Source organism: Podarcis gaigeae, assembly GCF_964106915.1.
Source record: "Podarcis gaigeae genome assembly, chromosome: 6".
Lineage (NCBI taxonomy): Eukaryota > Metazoa > Chordata > Lepidosauria > Squamata > Lacertidae > Podarcis > Podarcis gaigeae.
In genome coordinates this window covers 69,270,878-69,288,650 of record NC_139682.1, presented here as the reverse complement: position 1 = coordinate 69,288,650, position 17,773 = coordinate 69,270,878, and the positions used below count along the sequence as shown (strand labels likewise).

Sequence of the window (17,773 nt, the reverse complement as noted above, 5' to 3'; positions counted from 1 at the left end):
TCATAGATTATCTATCTATCATATTAAATTACAATTCTTTCCACTTACAAATGTATTTCTTCCCCACACAGGGAGCCAGAAAAATGGTATCGGTAAGTCAAGTTCTCATTATTAACATGCTATCTTTTTGGTAGTTACTGGCTAAAGTGTAGAAAGGTTCTCTGTGGATTTGTGTTACAGTAATTTACATTTTGCTATCCCCCCCCCCCTCAAAGGGCACAACACACCACAAGGGACCATGTAAGGTTTTCATTTTTGTAGTGTGGAGGGGGAGCGAGAAGGATAAATTTATGGGAGGGTCAAAATTCACAGCACGAGTTATAGGCCTGCTCTTAGATACTGTATGTCCAACTGTATAGCCTATTAGTTACTAGTGTGTAAGCCTATTGAACTCAGAAGGACACACTTCCAGGTAAACATATATAGGACTGAATTGTGCAAGGATTGTTTTTGCATTCAGCTGTGTTTAGGAATCACAGAAATTGTTATTTACATGTAAATCTGCTTTTGAGAGACAATTACCAGTAACCTTTTGGTTTCAAGCTGAATTCAGCATCCTGACATATACTAGAAATATTATAATTCATTCACATAGTTTGCATAGTTTATTTTGTATAATTTATAGTACTTTGGGAATGTGCTCAATTCATAAGCACCACAGATATTACTGTTACTGTTGTGTTCTTATTTGTGTAGGTACTCAGAATTATCTTTCCCCCTCCTTTTTAACAGAACCTGGTTTTAGCAATCTCAAATCCTACCTTTACAACTATACCGGACTCATTCAGATTGGATTGGAAGATGGGGATTTAGAAAAATCTGTCTTAAAACTGTCTTGCCAAGTAAAGATCAGCAGAGTATCCCAGGAAGACCACATTCTTAAGGTAGTTTATGATAACAATTTTTAATTTTAGTGACTAAACTTACCTGTCAAGCTCTTTCTTTCTTCACCTGGAATCGTGTGGCTTTGGTTGGCTGGCATCCATCTGTCTCAGGGAGTGTGCTTTCAGGGGTGAAGTTACACCATACCTTTGGAGAGTTACAGAGCCTGCTGTGGCTGGAGAAACTGATACAGGAGAGACTGGTTTTTTTAGATAGCTGGTTTGATAGGGGACCTTTTTAAGTGGAGAAGGGGTGGGCAGCTTAAGCATGGAAGCAAGTGTCTAGAATCTCATGAGAGGCAGGCGGAAACAGGTTGAAGGGCCCCCACCCAAAGCTCTTTTCTTTAGAACAAAAATGCCATTGATGCTTTTGTTAGGCGTATTGGTATGTAAGGTGATATCAACACTTAAGACTTAAGGCTATTGATTTCAGTGGTTCCACTCTGAAGATAACTAACATTAGATATCACCCAATACTTTTGGGTTAACCTTTTCAGCCCAAATATACAGATGTTATCAATATATTTTCATCCGTGAAGGAACTGAAGGAGAATGGCTTATTACAACTCACACAGAAACAAAACATGGCTAGACTAGTGAGGTCCGTTTATTCAGAATAGCTCAGAAAGACATAAGCATCAGTGTAGCTACGTGGGATCTTCTAGGAGATTTCTACTAAGCTAGTGAAAAAGATGTGGACCAGCCTACCAATGTCGGCAACTCCTAAAGAATTAGATGGGCAAACTTGAACACAAATACAGAAGTTTGGTAGCTTAACACAATTTTTTATACTGGGGTGGACAAGTGAGTTGTACGTCTGGGAAACTGATAAAGGGGGGGGGGGAGTGGACATGACAGTAACCTCATCAAATGCTTTAGAAATGTAGGAGCTGTTTGTCATTCTGATAGGCCTTGTAAAATTGAGCAGAGCTTGTGAGGGTAAGCCTCTATTAAGAGAGGGGGTGGAAAGAGCAACCCCAAACAGATAAGGAGGAGGGTGTGTGAAAGGCAGCAGAACAGAATAAGTTGCAAGGTTAACCAAAATGGAGGACTCTTGTACCAGAGCACAATGAAGTGTTTGCCAGCATACAACAATTACAAGTGTTGTGTCATAACAGAAGGAATAGCGCTGAGGTCATGATGAACCCCACTCAGCGTACTATTCTGGTCCCAGCTAGAAGGAAGAAATAAGGTTACTCAGGCATGTTTTCCATAGTTACTTGGGAGTAAGGGCCCACTCAGGAGATACATGTTCTCAGTTTTGGTGCCACATTCAAATTTAGGTAAATCTTTCTCTCCTCCTTATATGACTCTTCTGTTGCTTGCATGTAAATATTTAATTTGGCTCAAATCTTCACTCTTCTGGTGCTTTTGCTCTTAGGTCCTTTCTCCACAAGTGGAAGAATACAATGGAATGTGGCCCAGAGATCCGACCTTCAAAACACCCACTCTCACTCAGAAGCTGGATCTATGTTTTCCTGAACCATTTAAGTTTGAGTACAGAAGAGGTTGCATTGGAAATATTTATGCCCTTAAAAATGTCTCATTCGAGTGCATAAATATAATAAGGGGCATCCTGAACATGCTGCAGATATCTGTAAATGAGATGGAGAGTGTGTACGAGTTGCAAGAGGTATGGGATTTTATTTTTTTATTTTTTTGGTGTTTTCAGATTCTAAAATGACTCATTTTAAGAACAAACATTAGAATATTAGAATCATGTGTTGTTGTTTTTACATGGGAAAGTGTCCCCCAGGGCTTGTTCCTGTGAACCACTTAATTGCTTTTTAATCACTTGATTACTTAGCAATTAATGACTTGCATTTGAACAGAAGTGAGCTAACTCCGTTATGAGCATTGTGTCCAAAATTATGAGTGGTGCTGCAAAAGCTCTTTCTGTCATGTTTGATTTATCATGGCTTATTCATACATTAAATGTGATGCTGTAATGATCTAGTGATGAACATGAATCAGCATGCAGAACTATAGGGTTGGAAGAGATGCAAAGGACATCCTGCCAAAATTCCTAGGCCAGCCTTCCTTTATCTGGTATAATTCAGGTGTTTTGGAGAACTGCCGTTAGCTGCAACCAGGATGGCCAGTGATCAGGGATGATGGGAGTTGTAGTCCAAAATATCTGGAGGGCACCAGGTTAGGGAAGATTGTCCCAGACAATGTCCTTAACCAACATCCCTTTCGCAATCTGCCATGCCAACTATATTAGAGAGTGCCAAAAGTAATGTGCTACTCCACACATTTTCTAAATTAAGGAACTTCATTGTCTGAGTGGCGCAAAACATCTGTGTAGCTTGTGATGTGAGATTGTTGCATCACATGCAAATTTGATCAAGAAGCTACTACACACCTCAGGTTTCTAGCTATATGTTGTTTAGTTGTCTTAGTCGTGTTCGACTCTCCGTGACCCCATGAACCAGAGCATGCCTTGGAAATTCTCACTTTCTTCTCAAAGCTTCTCCTTTTTCATGTCCATGGAGTTTTCTTGGCAAAATACTGGAGTGGTTTGCCACTTCCTTCTCCAGGTGGATCACATTTAGTCTAAACTCTCAGCTATGACCTGTCCGTCTTGGGTGGCCCTGCACGGCATAGCTCATAGCTTCTTGGAGATATTCAAGCCCCTTTGCCACAACAAGGCAGTGATCCACGAAGGGGTTCCAGCTATATAGAAGCAGTGAAATAAACATATATGTAGTGATCACATATGATGAGTGGCTTTCACACTGACCAATGAACTTTCAGACCTTGAAGATGAAAGCAAAACCGTCCTAATGAGTTACATCTGGGGATGGGGGAGAATTCAACATAGGTTTGTCGCATAAATTATGCCTTGTCCATAATGATCTCATTGCAGATAAATTGATTTCAAATGAAAGCTTTCTCCAGATTGGGAACAATATCACTTTCCCCAAGTTGCACCCATCTCTGGTAGCTCAAGGGAACCACGGGTGAAGAAGAACATCAGAAATGAAATAATTTCCTTCCCACATAGTCTATCTAAATATCTGTTGCCCTGCATTGTCCATGCTTACCTATTCCCATCCTGAAAACATATGACTTTACTCACTTCACTTTGATGAGCTTAGTGTGCCTTGTTCATTCCTGATTTCTCCTTTCAACAAACTGTAACCTAAATTATGTGGGTTAATAGGAAGTGAGGGAGACAGTTATGTAGGACACCACATTGCTATGGTGCACGAGCCTTTCTGATCTTCCTAGGACCTAAGATTTTGTGATTTCATTGTTGTCCATTGCTCTTTGCAGGATGGAGTTGGAGGAACTTGCCTCACCAAGTACATTGTCCAGGAGGACAAGGCCAATAATATAAGCACCATTTCCCGAACCAAAGACCTCAGCAACTGCACAAACAAAGTTGTGAAGAACATTGGAATGGCTTATGTCCGGCCTTGTCCTACATGTCCTTTGGTAAGGAGCCTTAACAGCAGCCATTGATGTAAATATTCACAACGGAGGTTGCTTCAAATTGTATAAACCAAGTTAATTTTAAAAGAACTTGATATAAGCAGTTTATTTGTCCTTCTTAGAACATCACAAACACAAGAGGGGCTGTGGCCTTCAACTACCGACTAAAATACATGGATACCGGAGCCCTGATCACACACATTGACTCCCGGCAGGTGTATACTATCTCCCCATTCAATGAAGTTGGTAGTACTGCTGTAATGGACGCAAGGTATGTCTGACACGGTGGTACAATCAGAGCAAGGGACAAGCATGTCACCAGAATTGTGGATTGGTTTACACATGCATGCACATCACTCTATTGGCACATGGTTAGGCTGTGCTTGCTGACTGGTAGCTGAGAATGGGAAACCCTTCAAAAGCATTGTGCCTAAGATGATGTCAGGGGAGATGCAAGTGTTTGGAGTGTTTGATCTGTGATGGCTGCAGCATCACATGAAAATATCACTTGATTCTGTGGTCAACAAGTGATGACAACATTAAAGATATGGCAGCTCTCCAATGGTCAGCTGATTTTCTCTTGAAGTGAGAGAACTCTCAAGGACTGCCTCTCTTCATATAAACCGTCCCAGACTCTGAGTTCATCATTCCCTTCTGCATGTGGCTCCTCCATGCCGAGGTCCGGAGGGTGACAGCATGAGAACGGGCCTATTTTGCAGTGGCTCCCCATTTGTGGCCTGCTCACCCCAGGGACCATCATTATATATTTTTAGGTGCCAGGCAAAAACGTTCCTCTTCAACCAGGCCTTGGGCTGATTAATATTTATATCCTTTTAATTGTGTCTGTGGAAAAGAGGGGTTATTGTTTTGCTGTTTTAGTTAAATGATTTACTTGTGTTTTACCTTGTATTTTATTCTGTGAACCGTCCTGAGATCTTTTGATGAAGGGCAGTAATATATATAATCAGTGTTTGATGCAATGCTGGATGAAGAATGCTGCCTTGAAGCAGCTCTTATAGGGTTTGAAACAAGAGTCTGAACCCAGGACTTTCTTCATGTGAAGCATGAGATCTACCATTGAGCTGCATGTACAGGTTGTAGAATCCTAAACTGACCAATGCTTTGAGCCCTCAGACTGGGCACCATGGTGATGCTGAACATGGGTTTCTCTCAGTCAAAGTGAATGCATTTCCTTTCTGTCAGAATCTATAGACTTCAACCTTAATCCTTCATCTCAGCGTTAATACATGAATTTATTTCTTACCCCATCCAGACAAAACTTGACTTTGATTGAAACGACAACCAACCAAGACAAAATGCCAGGGAACTTGCTGCAAAACTATGGAAATATTCATTATCAGTTTCCAGAAGACCTTCCCCAGATGGCTCTGCACCTAATAAAGACCGATAACCCTGAGCCACGGGTGAGACGTTTCACAACAGAAAATGAACGGAAGGCCTAGAAAATGATTCTAAATAGTCAAGAAGGGAATATAACCAGTTCCTTTCACCCTCTGTTTACCTTATAGATGGTGAAAATGCTGGAGTGGCTAATTCAGGAGAGCCAGCTACAACTCCATCCAGAAACTCCAGCCAAGTTCTTGGAACTTATTGAACTTTCCCGAGCAGCCACCCCTGAAGATCTTGAATCTCTCTGGAAACAATTTTCAGATAGACAGCTATACAGGTATTTGATGCTGTTAATGTGCAACCCATGTTTTTAGTTGGCATAGCCAGCTCTAGGTGTGAGTGGGGCCTCAGTGTAGTGCCCTCTGGTGGGTCCCTTCCTCTGTGCACTGCCAGTTCTTACTTGACTCGAATGGGTGGTTGGAGGTCATCATGGGTGCTCTGTGCAATTTTAAGCAACTGAAATGGTGGCTTACTAGTCAGCAGAGTGCTGGAAAAAGAGGGGACCAAGCCAACCATCAAAGGTGGGATCTGCTGGGGCACTGGAAGTTGTCCAAGGATGCCAGGTGATTATGCTGGACCCTACTAGTCAGGGGAAACAGAAGATGATGATCTCTCACCTTGCTTTACAGGCGCTGGCTATTGAGCGCAGTTGCTGTAGCAGGAACCACCAATACGTTCATGTTCCTGAAGCAAAGAATTCAAGAAGAGTCTCTCAATTCCTTGGAGTCTGCTCTCACTCTTACTTTGGCCTTCCATTTAACAAAAACCAGTAGCCTTACCTTAAAAGCTGCAGCAGTAAGTATACTGTTTAATGTTACCCACTTCCCTAAGCAGTAGAGAGCTTCAGAGCAGCATTTTAGTCTCAGTTTTTCTTCTGCCTTCAGTGAAAAAGATCACAAGAGTACAAAGCTTCCTTTTCTGTTGAATAAATGATATGCAATCAGTTTTAATCAGTTTGTAATCTCTCCACTTTTTCGAGGTGGTTAAAGCGTTTGAATAATCTTGAGCCTCAGAGATTGAGATTTACCTCAGAATTAATATGCTCAGCAGCCCTAAACAAATTACCCAAAATAATGACATTGTTTCAATGCTGTGTGTAATCCTTTTGTTCCCATGTGGCTAGTGTTTCTTCACAGTATCATTTTCTAGCTTGTTTTTTGCACTTGCTGTCCTTATTTGCTGACACTACCATTTGATACAATTGGTAGTGGCGATGACACAGATGATTTTGTTTATGGGGTCCATGATGTCATCATAGCGGTGCGACATCATTGGTTATTACACCCCATGTGATCTTGCTTCAGGTTGCATAGGGAAACAAGAGCAAATCAGTGAGGGCAAGCAGAAGAAGTAAAGTGGTGCTGAAACGGACAGCGTCAAAGCAATATATGTTTTTGTTGGGTGTCAGAATAGGGTGTGTTTTTGACATTCTCGGGAATAAATATGTAATGGGACCAGAAGTTGAGATTTTAACTATTGCACAAGTTCCGTCTGTGTGGTAAGGCTTATAGATAGCAAGATGATTGGTTTTATCATCATCTTCATTACCTCTCCTTCATCCTTCAGTCAAAGTTACAACAATTAAAAAACCTAAATTAAAAAATATTTTAAAAGCTTACAATTACAAAAAAAAAGCAATCGGAAGAAATAAGGTGGTTCTGAAAACACACACCTCAGGTGTCAACGGCTAGGGGAAAGGAGGTGTGTCTTCAGCATTTGCCGAAAACACTTGCTGGTTGCACCTCTATGGAGAGAGAATTTCAAAACTTAGGAGCTGCCACAGAAAATGTCCTCTCCCAGGTCAGCACTATCTAAGCTTCTGAGGGCTGTAGAACTACTTAGAGCAGGGCATCTGTAATAATAATAATAATAATAATAATAATAATAATAATAATAATAAATTGTATTTATATCTCACCCTCCCCAGCCGAAGCCGGGCTCAGGGCGGCTAACAATAATCAAATAATCAAACAATCAAATAATCACACATTCAAAATATTCATTATAAAAATTAATTAAAATCAAATTAATGGCAACCGATTAAGCAATATTCTGTGCAGGTTGCCAGAGGAGGGAGTCAGGCTGCGCCCTGACCAAAGGCCTGGTGGAACAACTCTGTCTTGCAGGCCCTGCGGAAAGATGTCAGGTCCCGCAGGGCCCTAGTCTCTTGTGACAGAGCGTTCCACCAGATTGGAGCCGCAGCCGAGAAGGCCCTGGCTCTAGTTGAGGCCAGCCTAACCTCTCTGAGGCCTGGGACCTTGAGGATGTTATTATTTGCAGACCGTAGGTTTCTCTGTGGGGCATACCAGGAGAGGCGGTCCCGTAGGTACGAGGGTCCTAGGCCGTATAGGGCTTTAAAGGTTAAAACCAGCATCTTAAACCTGATCCTGTACTCCACCGGGAGCCAGTGCAGCTGGTATAGTACTGGGTGAATGTGATCTCGCAGCGAAGACCCCATAAGGAGTCTCGCCGCAGCATTCTGCACCCGCTGGAGTTTCTGGGTCAGTCTCAAGGGCAGCCCCACGTAGAGCGAGTTACAATAATCCAGTCTGGAGGTGACCGTTGCATGGATCACAGTGGCTAGGTCAGGGCGAGAGAGATAAGGGGCCAACTGCTTAGCTTGGCGGAGATGAAAAAATGCCGCCTTTGTTATAGCTGTAATCTGCGCCTCCATAGAGAGGGAGGTATCGAAGATTACACCCAAACTCTTAACGGACGGTGCTGGCACTAATTGCACCCCTGCAAGAGATGGGAGTTGCCCCCTCAATCCCATATCGTCCCGGCCCAGCCAGAGGACCTCTGTCTTCGAAGGATTTAACTTCAACTGGCTCCCACGTAACCATCCAGCCACAGCTTCCAGACATCTCGCCAGTGTGTCTGGGGCCGAGTCAGGATGGCCATCCATCAGCAGATAGAGTTGGGTGTCATCAGCATACTGATGGCAGCCCAGCCCAAAACTCCGGACAAGCTGGGCGAGGGGGCGCATAAAGATGTTAAAAAGCATCGGGGAGAGAATTGCACCCTGAGGCACTCCACACACCAAGGAGTGGCGCGATGACAATTCCCCCCCAAGCGCCACCCTCTGTCCCCGACCAGAGAGAAACGAGCGCAGCCATTGAAGGACTGTGCCCTGGATCCCCACGTCAGCAAGGCGGTGGTCCAGGAGTTCGTGATCGACCATGTTGAAGGCTGCTGACAGATCTAGAAGAATCAGCAGCCCCGACCCGCCTCGATCCAGCTGCCTGCGGAGATCATCTGTTAGGGCGACCAGAGCCGTCTCGGTCCCATGGCCAGCGCGGAAGCCGGACTGGAATGGATCCAGAGCAGATGTTTCATCCAGAAACCTACCAAGCTGTTCAGCAACCGCTCTCTCAATCACCTTACCCAGGAATGGAAGATTCGAGACTGGGCGGTAATTGGATAGATCTAAGGGATCTAATGATGTTTTCTTTAAGAGCGGGCACACCACTGCCTCCTTCAGTTCCCCTGGGAATATCCCAGTGCCAAGGGACAAATTGATGATATCCCCCAGGGGGGCCCGCACCTCGTCTGGACACGCTCTAATCAGCCATGACGGGCACGGGTCAAGAGGACAGGTGGTGGGCTTTCCGGCTCGGAGGAGTCTGTCCACATCGGCTGGAGATATCCGGTCAAAGTGGTCCAATACTGGACCCGAGGACAGGGAAGGAGGTGGTGCTTCAGGTGATTTGGGGGTCTGAGAAAATTGTAGGAAGGGCTGAAAAATCTTTACAGTGTGTCATTATTTTTGGTTTCAAGCTGTAATTCTCTGTACCAGAGTTATTAATGTAATAATTTTTGTAAGCCTCCTTGAGCTCTGGGAAAAGTGGGTCAGATATATTTCAAACAAACCAATGGTTCTAGCAAATATCCACATTACATTGTCTTTGTTTTGGCTTCTGCAGGATCTGATTACCTCTCCTGGAGTTCAGAAATCCTCAGCGCTTCGCATTGTCGTTGACTTAGGATACGGTGCCATGGTAAACAGGCACTGCACTGACTTCCGCCCCTGCCCTGCTGAAATTCTTCAGGTAAAAAATCAGTGTTCACATTTCCTTAAAGTGTGCAAAAACCTGCCTGCAGATTGGTGCCTTGGGTTGTGGGAATTTGATTGAGACTCAGTTATTCCCTGGCTTTCACACATCTTTTTTTTCTTTTTTACTTTACAAAGTTGTTATTGTACTTCACCAGATTTACAGTATTTGTAAGAATGGATTCCAAATATCATCGAATTTGTCCATGGCAAGTCTGTGTTTATATGCAAGTTGTTCATATGTTCTAAGTTTGTACAAGTCTTCAATGCAATCATAGAAGGGGTCACATTTTTATTTTTCCAGTTCATCAGTAAAATGTAAAGGTAAAGGACCCCTGGATGGTTAAGTCCAGTCAAAGGCGACTATGGGGTTGCGGCGTTCATCTCGCTTTCAGACCGAGGGAGCTTTCCATGTCATGTGGCCAGCATAACTAAAGTGCTTCTGGCGCAACGGTACACTGTGACGAAAACCAGAGCGCACGGAAATGCCATTTACCTTCCCGCCACAGCAGTACCTATTTATCTACTTGCACTTTGACTTGCTTTCGAACTGCTAGGTTGGCAGGAGCAGGGACCGAGCAACGGGAGCTCACCCCGTCGCGGGGATTCGAACCGCCGACCTTCTGATCAGCAAGCCCAAGAGGCTCAGTGGTTTAGACCACAGTGCCACCCGCATTTCAATTCATCAGTATCAGTCATTTTGCTGTGGTAAGGGCACAGAGAGTCCACTCATATTGTCCTTTTGTAATGTCCCATGTCCTGGCTTTCACACATCCTAAATATCCCAAAGCAGCTCTCATCTCCAAATGTTCATGTGCATTCTGAGAGAAAATGTGTTTATTTTTTTTTCCTAATAGGGATTCAGGTTGTGAGTTTTATGTGAATGAACTGCTAGTTGTTTTGCTGTTCTAGAGTTCCTGTGCATTCCACATAGGCAAACATCACCCCTGAGCTTCCTAGGAAAGATCAGCAACTGAACGATTAATACAAGACCCTTGTTCTATTTCCAGCCTCTCCATGATCTTGCAGCTGGTGCAGTCAGCGAAGGACACGAGGAAGACATGGTGCTGGCCTTGAAGGCCATGGGCAACGCAGGAGAACCAGCCAGCATTAATTACATCAAGAAGTTCTTGCCAGGGTTTTCATCTACGGCTGATGCTTTGCCAGAGAATGTCCAGACCGAGGCAGTACTAGCCTTGAGGAAAATAGCAAGGAAGCAAGCCCCAGAAGTAAGCAAAGTCATTCTTAACCAAATAAATGGGATGCAGAGCAAATGTCAGGTGTAATCTAAGATAGGGGCCAGGAAGCATGCACATTAATGTAGGGCACTGAACCTGGGTTATCAGCAAATGGATGCCGTGCGGTGCAAATTATTTTGCTAAGAGTGTATTTGCTTAGGAAAAGATCGTCCCAAGGGCACACGAGAGGCGTTCACTGGGATGGTTACGCGGCCTTCTGAGAGACCCTTTCCTACCCTCTCTCACAGAAGGGTAACATGGCGGCAAGCCATTGCAAAAAGGCATTTAACTGCTTGTGTCACAGGCGAACTTTTAATCTCTGAATTGCATCCGAAGTGTCAAATCATGGGCTGGTACAACAGTACCAATTTATACAAAACACCGCAGCTCAGATGTAGGAGGGTCCTATAATTGACTATTATATATATGCAGTGCTTTTTTTCTAAAAAAAATGTTTAGGAGTACTCTCATTTTGACTCAAGAAAAGCACTATTTTATAGTTCAAATCAGGAAAAATAAATACAGTAAATGGACAAAAGTACAAAAATTCACAAAATGTTTAGGGGTATGTGTCCCCCTGCATCTCACCAGTAAAAACCCCCACTGTATATATGTGTGTATATTCTCCAAAGTTTGCAAATCAGTTCTCCAGCCAAATCATCTGTACAAAAATGATTATTCTGGGGATAAAGTGTGCATAAAAATGCATAAATTCATGGAAATCACATGCAAAAATGCATTCATTTAGGGGAAATTGCTCTGCAAAATTTGTATATTAGGCAAAAGGCCACACAAACATGCATATTAGGAGAAATTTGCACTAAAATGCTGGTGGATTTTCACAACACGATGTGGAAATTGTGGAGATTAGGAAAACGTGAAATTGACAAATTCACCCATTTCTAGTCATAAGGCCGCTTCCTTTACTGGTACATAAATTATCGTTTAACTTGTGGCATTGTCCTTTTTCTCTCCAGGTGCGGGAAATTCTCTTTCAGATCTTTGCAAACAACTCTCTTCCTTCTAAAGTCCGGATGGTGTCCTGTGTTGTTTTCTTTGAAACCAAACCTGCTGTCCCTCTAGTGACAGCTTTGGCCAATGTTGTGCAAAGGGAGAGAAACCTGCAGGTTGCCAGCTTTGCCTATTCGCACATGAAGGTGTTGGCCATGGGCAAGATTCCACAGCTCTATGACCTGTAAGTAGAAGGAGAACTACAAACAAGGGAGCCTAGTAAACCAGCACAGCATCAAGAGTTACTGGAGCTCCATTGGCCTGGTTGCAAAAGCCCTGTGCAAGCAATTGGTTCAGACCTCTGGCTGTTTGGAAGGGAAGGGTCTTTCAGAAAGAGAGAGAGAAATAGGGTCGGAGAGAGACGATTGGTGATCATTCACTTTTTTTTTTTACTCTGGTCCCACCACCAGCATGCAGCCCCCCAAATGTTACACCCCAAGGGAAAGCGGCCTTCAACAGAAATAAGGTTCTACATCCTTAACCGACACAGTCAGCCCACCCTATGTGGTTGGATCCTGAAGTGATTTCCCACCTGCACAGCATCCACTCATCAAAAAGCAGGCCAGGGAGTCGCACCGGACGAATAGCCAAGAAAGGCTCCTTCTCAAAGTCTGGTGAGCAGTTGCCCAGCTTTGGGAAGGAGGCATGAGGGCTCAGACAGGGCCCTAGAGCCCTCCTTCCTCCTTCCCAAAGATGGGCAAGCCCTTACAGGCCTTTGGGAAAGAAGTGAGAGTGCTCTAGGACCCTGCCAGAACCTCACACGTCCTTCCCAAAGCCTGCCTTAGGCCAGCGCCACAAGGTCTGGGGGGAGGGCATCATGTGGCCTTGCACAGGGCAGCATGTGGCCAAGGTCCGCCCCTGAGCAGGCCCCATGTGACTAGGAGAACCTTTAAACTCCACTTGAGTCTTTAAAAACAAACAAAAAACAACGTGGAGGGTTTTGATTCCCCTCTTCATAATAAGTAAACATCTTCCTGAAAGTTGCTAAGTCTATTAAAGGTAAAGGTAAAGGGACCCCTGACTATTAGGTCCAGTCGTGACCGACTCTGGGGTTACGGCGCTCATCTCACTTTATTGGCCGAGGGAGCCAGCGTACAGCTTCCAAGATCATGTGGCCAGCATGACTAAGCCACTTCTGGTGAATCAGAGCAGTGCACGGAAACGCCGTTTACCTTCCCGCCAGAGCAGTACCTATTTATCTACTTGCACATTGGCGTGCTTCCAAACTGCTAGGTTGGCAGGAGCAGAGACCGAGCAACGGGAGCTTACCCTGTCGCGGGGATTCGAACTGCTGACCTTCTGATCAACAAGTCCTAGGCTCTGTGGTTTAATCCACAGCACCACCCACATCCCACGAGGAGCTAAGTCTATTGCAGTGCCTTAAACACAGTGCTTTTTTCGGAGGGGTACGCATACCCCTAGACATTTTGTGAATCTAAGTTTGGCCTCATTGAAGGGCAGTATTTCAATATGAGTAGGAAAATGAGACTACCCCTAAACATTTTTTAAGAAAAAAAGCACTGCTTAAATAGGATTGTGATATTGTTCCACTGCTGTCCCTTAGGTCTGCAGCTTGCAGAGTTGCCATCATGCTGCTCTCCCCCAGACTAGAGAACTTGAGCATTCGCTACAGCAGCGTCATCCACATCGATGGCTTCTACCGTAAGTAACTGGTTTGGCTGCATGATTTCTTTTTTTCTTTCTAAACTGGATTAGTTGTCCTGCAAGATGTTGCTGCTGTACGAAGCTCCATCTTTATATTTCAAAAGATTATGGCTGCATCATCCCATGCTGTGGTTTGGTATTATATTAAAAGAGGAGCTTATGATGAAGGGAGACTCATGTTCCAAGTTCCCATGTCAATGTCGCGGACTTTAGATGGTGAAGTGGTGAGGGATCTTTTGACTTCACACCAGCACTCGTTCCTCAAACAGGTTTCTTCCCCATCGTCAAATCCAGCACAAACTCCTTATCTTTACCTACAAAACCCTTCTGTGAAGCCGCTCCCCTTCCTCCCACATCACTGGGGGACCCGGCTGCGTCATGGTCCCTAGACGACCTATCTGGTCAACGGGGGGGGGGGCATGGCTTACGCTATTTAAATTACTGTGTGGCCAGGGGGCTCTTCCTTCTTGCCTCCTCCTGTGTTGGATCGCCCTCCCTCCCGCCCTAGTTTCATGCGTTTGCCTTTGGCCTCGCTATGGACCACGGTTGGTCACCTCTTTAGGGGGCCAGGCAGGAATTTTCCCACTTGGCAAATTGGCACCAGCCATGTGGTTTTCGCCTGCCTCGTAGCAATCGTCACAACTTTGTAAGGTTTGGTGGTTAGGCACTGGTAAAACCTGGTTTATGGGAGGGGAAGTAGTGGCCTTCAGCTGCCCCTCCTCTTGAAGGGTATTTCGTTAAAGGGATCCAGGAATGTGGATCCTGTCCGAAGCCCAGGTATGGGATAGGCCCATGCCACGATCCCATCGGTGACCCTGGGGGAGCTCGCACTTGATGTACATCAACAGGGCTCCCCCTACTGGTGGTTGACCCTTATGAGACTATCTGCATGGTGGACAGGAGTCAGATATAGTCAGTTCAGTTCCAATGCCTAAGCCAATACTGCTCACATCTGTAACCAATAAACTTGTGGCCTTAATTATCCCATTAACCCAACATATTGGTGTCCGTGTGTTTTATTTTCCAAGAGGTGGGGGAGGGCCCAGGGCCTTGTCATGCAATATATCTCCCCGTACCAGAGGCACCATCTATGTGGGGCCATGGGGGGCATTTTCAAGAAGGGAGCTAAGCCCCCACAAAATTCTGCAGCTGTCCTCAAAAGGGACGAGTATGCTTGGGATGCGGCAGGGCAAAACGTCTTCACATCTAAAGCCCTAAACAACTTGGGATCAGGATGTCTAAGGGATCACCTGGCTCCCTATATCCCTGCCTGGGAACTGCACTCCTTGCATGAGGCACTGCTGAGAGCAACATATGTACTGGGAGAGACCCCTGCCTGCAACCCTGGAGAGCTGCTGCCAATCAGTGTAGACACTACTAAACTAAATGGACCAATAGGCTGTCTCGCTATGATTCCACTTGCTGTGTAATTTGCGAGTATATCGAATCACATCTAATTGTCTGTGTGGAACAAATCCTACAATGAGCAGCAAACAGTTTTTATTTATTTTGTAAATCCCTATCATAGGAAATTACAGAGCTGGTGCAATTGGAAGAGTCTACCTAATGAATAGTCCAAAGACTCTGTTTCCATCAGTCCTTGCAAAGATGAGAGGCTACTACGCCACTTCAGCAATGGATATTGCAGAGGTAAGTACATATCAATGGAAAATGGTATGTAATTCCTTCTTCTAAAGCTACAATTTTAGAGGAAAATGTTAGCTTTTTCATTAGATCCAACATTATTATTATTATTATTTGAAGGCATGAAGCTTAAAATTAAGGGCTCTGTTTTGTCAGTGGTGCTGGGAATTGGAGCTCTCCAAGGGATTTTCCAACCACACTCAGCACCCTTAACAAACTACAGTTCCCAGGCTAGGGGGAGGGGAGCCATGACTACCAAAGTGGTGTAAGAGTACTTTAAATGTATGGTACAGATGTGATGGTAGTCCAGCTACATCAGGAGTGATCTAAGCTATAATGCTCGGGGCCAAATATGCTTTGTTTCCGTTGCATGCTAATATTCCTCCTGTCCCTAGCAACCTGCCATGTTGCTTGCCGGGGTCAAGAATGGTAGTTTATCATAAACAAAGGAACACTGCCAAGGAAAATACTGTGTGTGAAGTAGGGAGGGAAGGATTTATCAATTCCAGGTCTCTCGGTATCTGAAATTTTTAAATCTTATATTCAATTTTCCACATTTAGCAGCAATTTGCAGATTATTTTTTTTAAAAAACCCCATGGAAATTCACCAGCATTTTAGTGTGAATTTCTCCTAACAAACAGCTTTTTGTATGCAGTGTACACATTTTTGGAATGATTTCCCCTAATACAATGCACTTTTGTGTTATGCTCACTGATATCTCAATTTTTATTCATACTTTCCGCTAACATGTGCATTTCTGTAAGCATTGTTAGGGTGGAAAACTGCACTGCAAAATTCATATCTGCATGAATTTCCAAAGATAGCTGTGTTTCGGTTCTCATTTGTTTTGAAAAGTGCAACTTTGATAGATTCAGCTTTAAATATGAACTGGATTGAATTTTTCCTCCACCCCTTGTTTGAAGGTTCCAACACCATTGGTTTCTTCCTATCTGGACTTCGTCTTATTCCAAATAGTCATTTCAGTTTGTGTTTCGATGCTTCATTGTAGGGAAGGTATTGAAAAGAAGTTACCTGAGATGAAATCGTACTGTCAATGGAATTCCTCCAATATCTTCTCTGCTCTGTTTAGTTTCCTCCAGGCCTTTTCTTTACAAAGATTTACTAAACAACCTTTCTTCATTTTCTGTTCTTCAGTGATTCCATGATTCATATTTTTGTGCATATAAAGCTTATTTGTTTTACATAGGTTCGTTTAGACCTGGAAGGCCTCGCCGATATCTTCAAAACACAAGATATTCCATTTGCTGAGTCTTCAATGTACAAAAAAATTAGGGCGCTTGGGAAACTGGTATGTGTGTGCCTTTTTGTTGTTGTTAGTTTGAATCGCAGTAGATTTTTAATTGGAAGTGTGGCCTGCCACTTCATTTGCTTTTTTAGCCTAACTTCATCCCCACTGAAGGGGGTTACTACTGCCCTGATGGATCAAGCCAATGGTCCATCCATTCCAGCATCCTGTTGTCACAGTTGTCATCCAGATGCCAGTGGGAAACATGTAAACTGGACCTGAGCACAACAACACCCTGTCCACTTGCAATTCCCCAGCAACTGATAGTTAGAGCCATACTGCCTTTGGCAGTGGCCATAGAACATAGCCATTGTGGCTAGTAGCCGCTGCATTTTGCATGCATGAATATAGATGTTTCTGGATGTTGCTGCAAACCACTCTTCCTCCGACCACACCTGATAAGTAGCTGAAAGGACAACAATCCCCCATCTAGCCTCAACCCTCCTAAGAGAAGTCAAAAGCTTATTCCCAGAGCCAAACACTGCATACCTTGTGTATCTTGGCTTGATCTCCACTACCCCATGTTCTCACCATTTGTTGCCAAAATGTCCCATTTATCATCCTTTTCAGTTGTTTGTTTCAAGAAGTTTCAGAGAACATTTGTAGCAAATAATAGGTGTTTAGCTAGCATAGGAACATAAAAAGAGCACTGCTGGCTCAGCCCAAAGTTCCACCAAGTCCTGCATTCTGTTATCACAGTGGCCAACCAAATGCCTATGGCAAACTTGTGAGCAGGACCTGAGTACAAAAGCATGCTCCTCACAGCATTTCCCCCAGCAAATGGTATATATAGAGGCATACTGCCTCAGCCAGTGAAGACAGAACATAGTCATCGTGACAAGTAACCATGGATAACTTTTTCCTCTGTGAATTCGTCTAATCCTCTTGTAAAGCCGCTTCTGGGAGTGAATCCCACCATTTAACTATACCCCCTGTGAAGAGTACAATTCAAGTCTCCCATTTTAGAGGAGTTGCAAACAACACATTTTCAGACTTTCCCATGGTGGGTTTACAGTACGTCTTAACAATGAGAGTCAGTTAATCAATCAATCAGTCAATCAGTGACAACAATGTGAATGCACACACAATCTGTAGATCTCCTCCTATATAAATAAAATGCAAGGGTGT

At 44.0% G+C, this 17,773-nt stretch overlaps 1 protein-coding gene across 1 annotated transcript in view; it reads left to right on the top strand.

Moving 5' to 3' along the window:
• Positions 1 to 810: 810 nt before the first annotated feature.
• Positions 811 to 17,773, top strand: part of LOC310846533 (vitellogenin-2-like) — a 30,170-nt gene continuing 13,207 nt past the window's right edge. Inside the window, exons 1-13 of the mRNA XM_083743212.1 lie at positions 811 to 884; positions 2,263 to 2,514; positions 4,161 to 4,322; positions 4,442 to 4,590; positions 5,593 to 5,743; positions 5,849 to 6,006; positions 6,359 to 6,524; positions 9,653 to 9,778; positions 10,791 to 11,009; positions 11,996 to 12,213; positions 13,594 to 13,691; positions 15,223 to 15,344; positions 16,547 to 16,648. Coding sequence (XP_083599338.1) covers positions 2,296 to 2,514; positions 4,161 to 4,322; positions 4,442 to 4,590; positions 5,593 to 5,743; positions 5,849 to 6,006; positions 6,359 to 6,524; positions 9,653 to 9,778; positions 10,791 to 11,009; positions 11,996 to 12,213; positions 13,594 to 13,691; positions 15,223 to 15,344; positions 16,547 to 16,648 — 1,890 coding nt within the window. The 5' untranslated portion in view covers positions 811 to 884; positions 2,263 to 2,295. The remainder of the gene's footprint in view (positions 885 to 2,262; positions 2,515 to 4,160; positions 4,323 to 4,441; positions 4,591 to 5,592; positions 5,744 to 5,848; positions 6,007 to 6,358; positions 6,525 to 9,652; positions 9,779 to 10,790; positions 11,010 to 11,995; positions 12,214 to 13,593; positions 13,692 to 15,222; positions 15,345 to 16,546; positions 16,649 to 17,773) is intronic.